We start from the raw sequence: 9472 nt of genomic DNA on the forward strand, positions 1-9472 counted from the left end.
GTGTTTTTCAATAATTTTTAGCCTGAAACGGTGATGAGATAGAAATTTGGTTACAAAAGAATTTTAATGTAAAATTGAATGGCGTACTCAGAATTTCGAAAAAAAAACTGTGCCATTTTCCGTTACTCAACAGTAAACATTTTTGGAATGTGTCATTTTATGGGAAATTTAATGTACTTTTCGAATCTACATTGACCCAGAAGGGTCATTTTTTCATTTAGAACATTTTTTTAATTTTTTCAGGTTTTGTGTTTTTTCTAACTTTGCAGGATAATTTTTTAGAGTGTAATAATGTTCTAAACATCACGAGTTATCGCGATTTTACGAAAAAAAAGTTTAGAAAAAGCTGGTCGTCGTCGATCATGGCCTTTCATCATCACCCGCGACGGACACGGAAGACAAAACAAAAAAAAAAAAAACGCAGAAAGTAACATTTTCAAAACATGTTTTCGTAAAATCGCGATAACTCGTGATGTTTATGAGCAAACCCCTTATGTTAATATATCAATTTTTTTGTAATTTTCTGCTCTACAACTCTGTAGAACATTGTTAAACTCTAAAAAATAGCCCTGCAAAGTTAGAAAAAAAACACGAAATTCTAAAATGAAAATTTTTGTTCTAAATGAAAAAATGACCCCTCTGGGTCAATGTAGATACGAAAAGTACATTAAATTTCCCAGAAAATGACATGTTCAAAAAAAAAATTACAGTTGAGTTACGGAAAACTACAGAGTTTTTCAAACTTTTTTTAGTGCTTTTTTCGATGAAAAATACGTTTTTTCGGAATTCTGAGTACGCCATCAAATCGGTCGTCTAATTTTACATAAAAGTCCCTTTGACACCAAATTTCTATCTCATCACCGTTTCAGGCTGAAAATTATTGAAAAACACCTATATTTTGCATGTTCAAAAATTGAAGGGGTCATACCGCCCCTCCGTCACGAGATATCAAAAAACGGACCTCGGATTCGTGATCAGGGACAAAAGTTACCCATTAGGAAAAAGTGTCACGAAAATCGAAAAGGGTTTGGGGCAACTGCTGTGAGTTATTTAAAAACTTATTTACCCTTCTCCTAGTGGAAAATTGTCCAAAGAATCCGAAAATGTTCTGTTTTCCGATTGAAATCGTGTTCATTGAGAAAATCATGACACTTTGAGAAGTTTGAAATAATGATTTTCATCAACATTTTCTTTAATATAGTAAAATAACACTTTAAATTTTTCAAAATTTTATGAAAAGTTATTTTGGGGTACTTTGAACACTTCTCTACAACGGTCAGTATGATTCTAAACAATTCCGTACGTATTTTAATTGTACTCTTCATTTTGCGGGAAAAAAAAGCAAACCTATTAAAGTCACCCCGTTTTACGGTACATCTTTTATGTCAGAAAAAAAAGTTTTAATATTACCTCTGAAAACGTGTAAATTTACCTCTGGCATATGCAATGCAAAAAAAAAAAAACACGCGATTCCAAAAATAACATCAAACTGGGTATAACCATATTGAGCTTACCAATTCCACGCCCCAACTCGCACGGCTATCTCGACGCTGTGAAATTTTGGCGGTGAATGCCGGTGTATTTACCGGTGAGCAATTCTCTACGAAATTGTTCTTTTTTTTATTTTAATTTTTGTAAAAATCCGACTGAAACTTTTTTAGTGCTTTCGGTATTCCCAAAGAAGCCATTTTGCATCATTAGTTTGTCTATATAATTTTCCATACAAATTTGGCAGCTGTCCATACAAAATAAATTGTATATTTAGAAGGATTTTTTTGATCGATTTGTAAGTAGGTATGGATAATTTTCTAATGTCATTTTTTTAAATCAAGACTAACATTTCAAAAGGGCCAAGCATTCAATATTACGCCCCTTTGAAATGTTAGTCTAGATTTAAAAAAATTAAAAATATTGTTTTCGAAAAAATCGGAAAACTTAAAAAAATACCAAATTTACCATTGAAAATCAGACCATTAGTTGCTAAGATATCGACATAAGAAAATGGTGGGAGAGCATGGCAATATCTCAGCAATCTGTAATCTATAACTTTATGAAATATTGTTACATGCTAAAAATAACCCTGCAAACTTACAAAAAATACGTAATTTTAAAATGATTTGTTTTTCAAAATGAATGGTGAATTAAATTTCCAATAAAATTACCTGTTCCAATTTTTTTACAGCTTCGTAACGAAAAATGCCAGAGAATTTTTTTTAACTATTTTTGCATTTATTTTTTGCAAATTATTGAAAACACGTATTTTTTAATATTCAAAAATTTAGATATATATCGAATAATGGACCTCGTATTTGTTATCAGGGACCAAAATCACCTCTTAGGACGAAGATTCACGCAAATCGAAGAGTGGTCGGGGCAACTTTTTCCGATTTCGTTTGAGTTGGCAGAGAATGAATCTATGTTACATTAGGCAACCTTATCCGAAGTCTCTACAGAAACCTTGGGTTAATCAAATTTCAGATAATCGAAACTCGGAAAATCGGGGTATTGCAAAATCGCAAAATTTGAATTTTGGAAGGTTGAAAATTTGGTTGGTTTCATATCTAGAGTTTTTCTTTTAAGTTCCAATAAACTATTGTGTTTCATATGTTTTCTAGGACTTCAAAAAAAAATCTAGATATTACCTCTTTGTTGAGAAATATTACATAAAAAATGTTTAAAAATGTGAACCTGATGAAAATTTACTAGTTCCTGATGCAAAATTAAACTTTTTTTGACACAAAATCTGTCATAATTCCATAATTTTTATTTTCTGTGAACAGGCTTATTTTAAATCGCTAAATACAATGTGATACTATTTTGTATTCTACCTATTAACAGCGCCTTTCCTGGACTACGCCGAGTACGGCCAGCGCGACATGTTCTTCAACGGTGGCGGCCAGCAGCAGCAGCAGCAGGGCAACCCGCCGTCGGTGTCGCGTCCGCCCATGTCCGCCCCGTCGAACTCGTTCCCGCCGATCGGGACGTTTACGCTGGAATCGACCACGGGTGGGTCCGGCCAGCAGGGAGGTGCTGGCGGCGCCGGCAACAACGTCTTTGGCGGCGGCGGTGACTCGATGGGGAGTGGCCCGATCGGAGTGTTTAACGCCAGCTCGATGGGCATGGGCGGCGGAATGGGTGGGAATGGCGGAGGGAATGGGCCGAACGGTGGGGGCAGTTCGGGGAACTCGTACGGGAACAATAGCAGCAGCAGCGGTGGTGGCGGTCAGTCGAATAGCAACGGGGATGCTAACAATCAGGGCACCCGCGAGACCGGAATCATCGAGAAGCTGTTGGTAAGGGTTTGACCTTTGAGGGGGGTTGGTTGGAGTTGTGGTTGATTGTTTTTGTTTCTTTGTTGTAGCATTCGTACGGGTTTATCCAGTGCTGCGAGCGCCAGGCTCGGCTGTTTTTCCACTTTTCCCAGTTTGGGGGCACCATCGAGCATCTGAAGATTGGCGACCCGGTTGAGTTCGAGATGACGTACGATCGTCGCACGGGGAAGCCCATCGCTAGCCAGGTGACGAAGATTGCGCCGGAGGTGGTCCTGTCGGAGGAGCGCGTCACCGGGACGGTTACCACCGAGCTGAAGACGGAGCTGTCGTTGGCGAGTTCGAGCGACACCACGACCGGCCGGATTAGCTATGAGAACCGGGGCGAGTGCTTCTTCCTTCCTTATACCAAAGACGACGTCGAGGGGAACGTCACGCTGAGGGCTGGCGACAAGGTCAGCTTTCAGATTGCCACCAATCAACGGTAAGAGCGGGGTGGGTTGGAGCGAAAGTGGAGAGAGATTTACACGGGATTTTTTTTTTCTTGTAGGGGCAACTTGGGAGCCTGCCATATCCGGCTGGAGAATCCTGCCCATCCGGTGAAGTACCGCGGGGTGGTCTGCTCGATGAAGGACACGTTCGGGTTTATTGAGCGTGCCGATGTGGTGAAGGAGATCTTCTTCCACTTTTCCGAGACGGACAACACCATCGAGTTGCGCCCGGGTGACGACGTGGAGTTCATCATCCAGACGAGAAATGTAAGCATTGCTAGCAAAAGTGAGAGGTTGAGCAAAAAAGGTTAATGGGGTTGGTTGTGTTTGTTTATTCAAGCAGGGCAAAGAGGTCGCATGCAACATTGCCCGCCTGCCGCCGGGCTCGGTCATCTTCGAGGACGTCGACTCGACGATCTACAAGGGCCAGGTGCTCAAGTCGCTCGACCGGAACAACCAGCTGCGCCAACAGAACAACGATCCGCTACCGGGACGAATTAGATATAGGGCTGCCGACCATTCGGAGGTAGAAGTGCCATTCGGCGACAAGGACCAGAAGGGTGACTTTACCCTACGCCACGGCGACTGGGTGCAGTTCCTGCTGGCGACCGATCGCCGCGACCAGCTGCAGCGGGCCACCTCGATCTCGCTGCTGGACGAGACGTTCCAGGTGTCGGGCGAGAAGCGCGAACAGGGCGTCGTCGCGTCGCTCAAGGAGGGCTTCGGCTTTCTGCGCTGCGTCGAGCGTAACATAAGACTGTTTTTCCACTTTACGGAGGTGTTGGACACGGTGAGTTGGGCAGGCTCAGTTAAGCGAGTTGCAAAACACTAAAAGAATCTCCCTATTTTGACAGAGCCGTGAGATCTGCGTCGACGACGAGGTCGAGTTCACCGTCATCCAGGATCCGGGCTCGAGCTTCGCCAACACGCGCCAGAGCGCGATCCGCATCAAGCACCTGCCGGCGGACACGGTCAAGTTCGAGACGCTGATCGAGTCGAACGTCGAGGGCGTCGTGTCGCGTGAGGCCCCCAAATCGCCGATCAAGAGCCAGGAGCGCACCGAGGGTGGCGTCATCTCGTACGGGCCGGGTCCAACCAAAAAGACTATTATGTATTTCTTGAAAGATTGTGATAAAGCACCGCGCGTGGGTGATAAAGTTAGATTCAATATCTGTCAGGTGGGTTTCAATGACCTTTTCCATATTGCGGGTTCAACTAATTTCGCCGCTTCTTCCGTCCAGGTTAAACGTAACAAAGAGCTGATTGCCACCAACATTCAAGAGATCACCAACAACCCCCATCAGCTGCAGCAGCAAACTTCGCTGAACGCCGGCGAGTCCCCGCAGCAGCAGCAGCAACAACTTCTTCAGCAGCAGGTTTCGCTGCAGAACATGCAAGCGCCGCACTCGCCGAGCATGAACAACGGCAACCGCACCATCGGCGCCAGCAACGCCATGAAGGCCAACTACGCCAACGGCAACATCGGCAAGGCCGCCAAGATCCACCACGGTTTCATCGCGGTTCTGAAGGTATGTCGGCGTTTGCTGGCGCAAAAATGCGAGTTCTAAGCGTTATTCTGTTGATTTTCCACAGGAAAACTTTGGCTTCATCGAAACCATCGAGCACGACCAGGAGGTGTTCTTCCACTTTAGCAACTTTATCGGCAACACGTCCGCGCTAGAGCTGGGCCACGAGGTCGAGTACTCGCTGTCGACGCGCAGTGCCGTCAACGCGGGCAACTGCATCCCGGCCGAGAACGTCAAGATCATCCCGAAGGGTAGCATCCCGCAGCCGAAGGTGCTGCCGGCCGTGTACAGTGGCGTCGTGCTGCGCCCGCTGCGTTGCATCAACCCGGACCAGCTCGAGTACTGCGGGCTGGTGCAGGTGCGCAACGAGGCCGGGGACGGGCTGTCGACGCACGAGTTTGGCATCACCAGCCTGAAGAACAAGCGCGACCTGCTGCAGAAGGACGACGTCGTCACGTTCAAGGTCGACGATCAGAACCGTGCGGTGGAGGTGGGTTTTGTCGGTGGTTGATTTTAGATTGTTCAAAATCTTACCTTTTTGTTTCTTATTTGAAACTTCCGCAGGTCACATCGATCCGTACTAAGAAGCAAGCCAAGGTCGACTCCGTCAAGGGTCTGTTCGGCTTTCTGGACTTTGAGGTCGAGGAGGGAAAGAAGCTCTTCTTCCACATGTCCGAGGTGCAGGGCGGGGGCAGCCTCTACCCGGGCGACTCGGTCGAGTTCTCGATCGTCACAAACCAGGCAAGTGTAGCGTGATCGACAGGATAGCAGAGCGCGCCCCCAGGCGTAGTGTCCGACTAACCTTCCTGTTTTTTTTCTGTCTCGTCAACAGCGCAACGGCAAGACGTCCGCCTGCAACATGATCAAGGTGCCGGACGTGAACGGAATGCGCGCCGAGCGGCTGCTGTCGCGCATCAAGCTCAACTCGGTCGACGACAGCGGGCCGCGCCTGACGGTGATTCGGGCCCCGAAGGGACCGGACGGTACAAAAGGCTTCCAATTTTCAGTCAGAGCTCCACGTTTAGTTGGTGAGTACTCCGCTTTAGCTTGCTGAAATGGAAGCACGGTTCGGGAATCGTGCCCTACTAAAAGTCTTGAGAAGTTCAACTTCAAACCTATTTCAACGAATTATCTCTGCGGTGAACGCTATGTATGGTGGCCTGGCCATCAACTATCTGCTGTATCTGTCTCACTTTTTAAAACTAGTTTTGGATGTTACAAGGCGATGTACAAAATTTAAAACAATTTTAGAGCAACAATTTATATTTTAAATTTAAAGTTTTGATAAAAATATTTTGAATAGCAAGCAATGTTCAATATTCTTTTCTCTCTTCACTTTCACAGGAATTTGCTTGGAATAAACACTACACTATTATTAATGAATAATAATGCTATTTTTTGTTTTATTTTTGTAATGATTTATTATTTAAATTATTTAAACCAATCTTTTTTATCGCAACTATATATTATTGTGAAACTGTAAACGCTAAGTGATTATTATTTATAAACAAAAGTAAAACAAAGCTAAGCAACACATAAACTAAAAACAAACAAATAAGAAATGAAACAATATGCCGCATATATACAAAGAAACAAACAAAAAAAACTAGGCAAAAACAATAATGAAATGGAAAGCAACACAATAAAGATAACACATAAACAAAACACAAGCAAGAAAGCAAAGAAAAACAAAGGTAGGAAAACTGTACGCATCGCTAGCAAAGAAAGAGAGCATAAAACTGTTTGAACGAGGAAAATCGCGAAAACGCGCGCGCGCGCGTCTTCTTTTTAGTAACAAAAGAATCACAAAAGTAATAGTTTACTCTCTCTCTCTACACCAAGCAGAAGAAGAAGAAGAATGTATAATCAAAAGTCGGACGAAACAAAAATCGCGCTTGTTTTGTTGCGCCTCAACACACTTACACCACACTCACACACAGATGCAATGAAACGTTTTGTTTTTTTTATTATAACTATTTGTTTTGTTTACATTTTTTCGGTTCTCAATTGTGAAACAAGTGAGAGAAGGCAAAATTATACAAACACACACAACGCGCGTAGGAGGAACGTAAAAATGAAGTAACAAGAAACATTTTCATTGAACGTAACGTAACGAAACAAAGAAGAAGCACACACACACACATTATTCACTGTTTACCTATTGTAACAAGATTGTGCCGTTGTAACCTGTAACTGTATCAGACAAAAGCAAAAACACGAAAAAGAAAAGAAGGAAACTGATTTGTTATGGATATTGTTTCTAAAACAGACGCGCTCCGGTTCGTCAAACCTAAATTCACGAACAGCGCTCGCGCGCGCGCGTGCCAAGAATATCCTTTTTACGAATATTCTTTATGAAGAGCAGTGTTTGTGCGTATATTATTTTTACAAAACAAAACAAAAAAAAAAACAAACCCACTCGTGTTGGTCTTTTTAAAATATATATACATATATACAATGAATTGTATTTCGTTTCGTCAGCTGTATCAGTTAGAGAAAGGTTGATTTCTTTCGTTTGCGCGCGCGATTGGTTCACTAGAATTGAAACAAACAAAAAAAAAAACACGAGATGAAAGCAAGAAACATTCGCGGAAAACAACAAAAAAAACATGCAAACACGGTGAAATTAAAACATAGTAAAAGCAAGCAAACAAAACAAATATTAGAGTTATATTATTAACGCAACCATTAAGACATGAATCTAATTCATCGCTCTTCGCTAATTATTGTCACACACACAGAAAGAGAAAAGGAAGGTGAAGAAAAAAAACAAGTAAGAAAATACCAAAACCCTATTTTTCCTTCGAAATCGGAACTCTTCAGACTGTTATTATTGTCCCACTTTTTTAATGTTTTCTGTCTTTAGATTTCTGCCCCCTCCCCGAAACCCACTTTCGTACACACACGCGCGCACACACATCCAAAGGTTTATGTGTGCATCGGCATCCTTCTTAGTAGTTTTACACACTGAAACAAATTACGCGTGTGAATTTTGGGTGTTGAAACATTCGGCATAATTGATGGTAAGGGCTTTTCTGGTTTTCAATCGAATCGAAAAGCATGAGATGAGGATTTATTTCCTTATTAAAAATTTTGAATAGTTCTTTCCTGCAAGTAGCAGTTGTTTCCAAATCGCATCAAAGTTATTCGGAAACTTTATTCAAAGATCATAATAAAATGTAGGGGAAATATACTCTTTCTAATCAAACACCTATCTTCGTCATATGGAGAGTTTGATGCTCGATTAAAGCTCCAAAAGCTATAAACATACCAGCAACAACACCGCCTCGAGTAAGCACTCAAATGTATGCCACTTACTGGCCAAAAAGAACAAATTTAATGCACTTTTGATCATAATTTCGATTTGAGATCCACACGCAAGATGACTGCTTGGCGAAAGTCGCCATCAATATCTTTGCACTTGCGCTAACGATTTCAAAGCGCTTATGATATAAAATTGCTTCCAACTACCGGCAACGTGTTCTTTTGAACACTAGTTAGTCACTCACTTGAAAAATAATCCCAAAACATGTAAATAATTAGCAAGCGCCATCAAAAAAACAAACGCGCCAAGTCTTTTGACGTTTGACTTTTGACGACCCATTCCAATCGAAGGCTGAAGAAAACCGAACGAAAGGCAAAGGCAAATAAAGAACAAAGGGTGGCCACCAACACCAGCAGCAGCGCCTGTTGGAGTGGGTCAGTGATGCCAACAAATTTTCCCTATAAAAGCTACTTTTCGTTCGTTTAAAATTTCATCACAATTGGCAGCACTAAGCATCCTCAAAAGAGCGTTGGAAGAAAAATGAACTAAGCTGAAAATAGAAAAATGGGCGTGGCCCAATGCATTCTCGTCTGATTAGAATACATTTGGGAAATATTTTTTTAAATGCTTGTAAAAGGAATATAGAATAACTTTTCACAAAAGAAAAAATAAACAGAAATGTTTACAAAAAGTTGCTCTACTCGTTGGTGACCTTGGTTTAAGTAAATTTCAAGGAAGACTCCAGATTACCGAACATCTTTCAAACACGATCGCTTGTTAGGCTTAAAATGGGTATATTTCCCCTATGTTGAAGGATTTTTGACGATGAAGTAGAATGTCCTCCACCTTAAACGAATTCATTCTAAAGTCATCAAGTTATGCCATTTGTCGCACGCCCAAACAAATAGCCACTATTATTTG

At 42.2% G+C, this 9472-nt stretch overlaps 1 protein-coding gene across 6 annotated transcripts in view; it reads left to right on the plus strand.

Moving 5' to 3' along the window:
* Nucleotides 1-8047, plus strand: part of LOC6037297 (cold shock domain-containing protein E1) — a 33176-nt gene extending 25129 nt beyond the window's left edge. For 5 of the 6 annotated variants that reach the window (XM_038258843.1, XM_038258844.1, XM_038258845.1 and 2 more), the window contains exons 5-14: nt 2839-3293; nt 3362-3753; nt 3820-4027; nt 4101-4550; nt 4615-4938; nt 5002-5289; nt 5354-5776; nt 5851-6027; nt 6119-6314; nt 6631-8047. In XM_038258843.1, coding sequence (XP_038114771.1) covers nt 2839-3293; nt 3362-3753; nt 3820-4027; nt 4101-4550; nt 4615-4938; nt 5002-5289; nt 5354-5776; nt 5851-6027; nt 6119-6314; nt 6631-6647 — 2930 coding nt within the window. In that variant the 3' untranslated portion in view covers nt 6648-8047. The remainder of the gene's footprint in view (nt 1-2838; nt 3294-3361; nt 3754-3819; nt 4028-4100; nt 4551-4614; nt 4939-5001; nt 5290-5353; nt 5777-5850; nt 6028-6118; nt 6315-6630) is intronic. The other variant, XM_038258848.1, reaches the window with a different exon arrangement.
* Nucleotides 8048-9472: the final 1425 nt, after the last annotated feature.

Source organism: Culex quinquefasciatus, chromosome 3 (assembly GCF_015732765.1).
Source record: "Culex quinquefasciatus strain JHB chromosome 3, VPISU_Cqui_1.0_pri_paternal, whole genome shotgun sequence".
Classification (NCBI taxonomy): domain Eukaryota; kingdom Metazoa; phylum Arthropoda; class Insecta; order Diptera; family Culicidae; genus Culex; species Culex quinquefasciatus.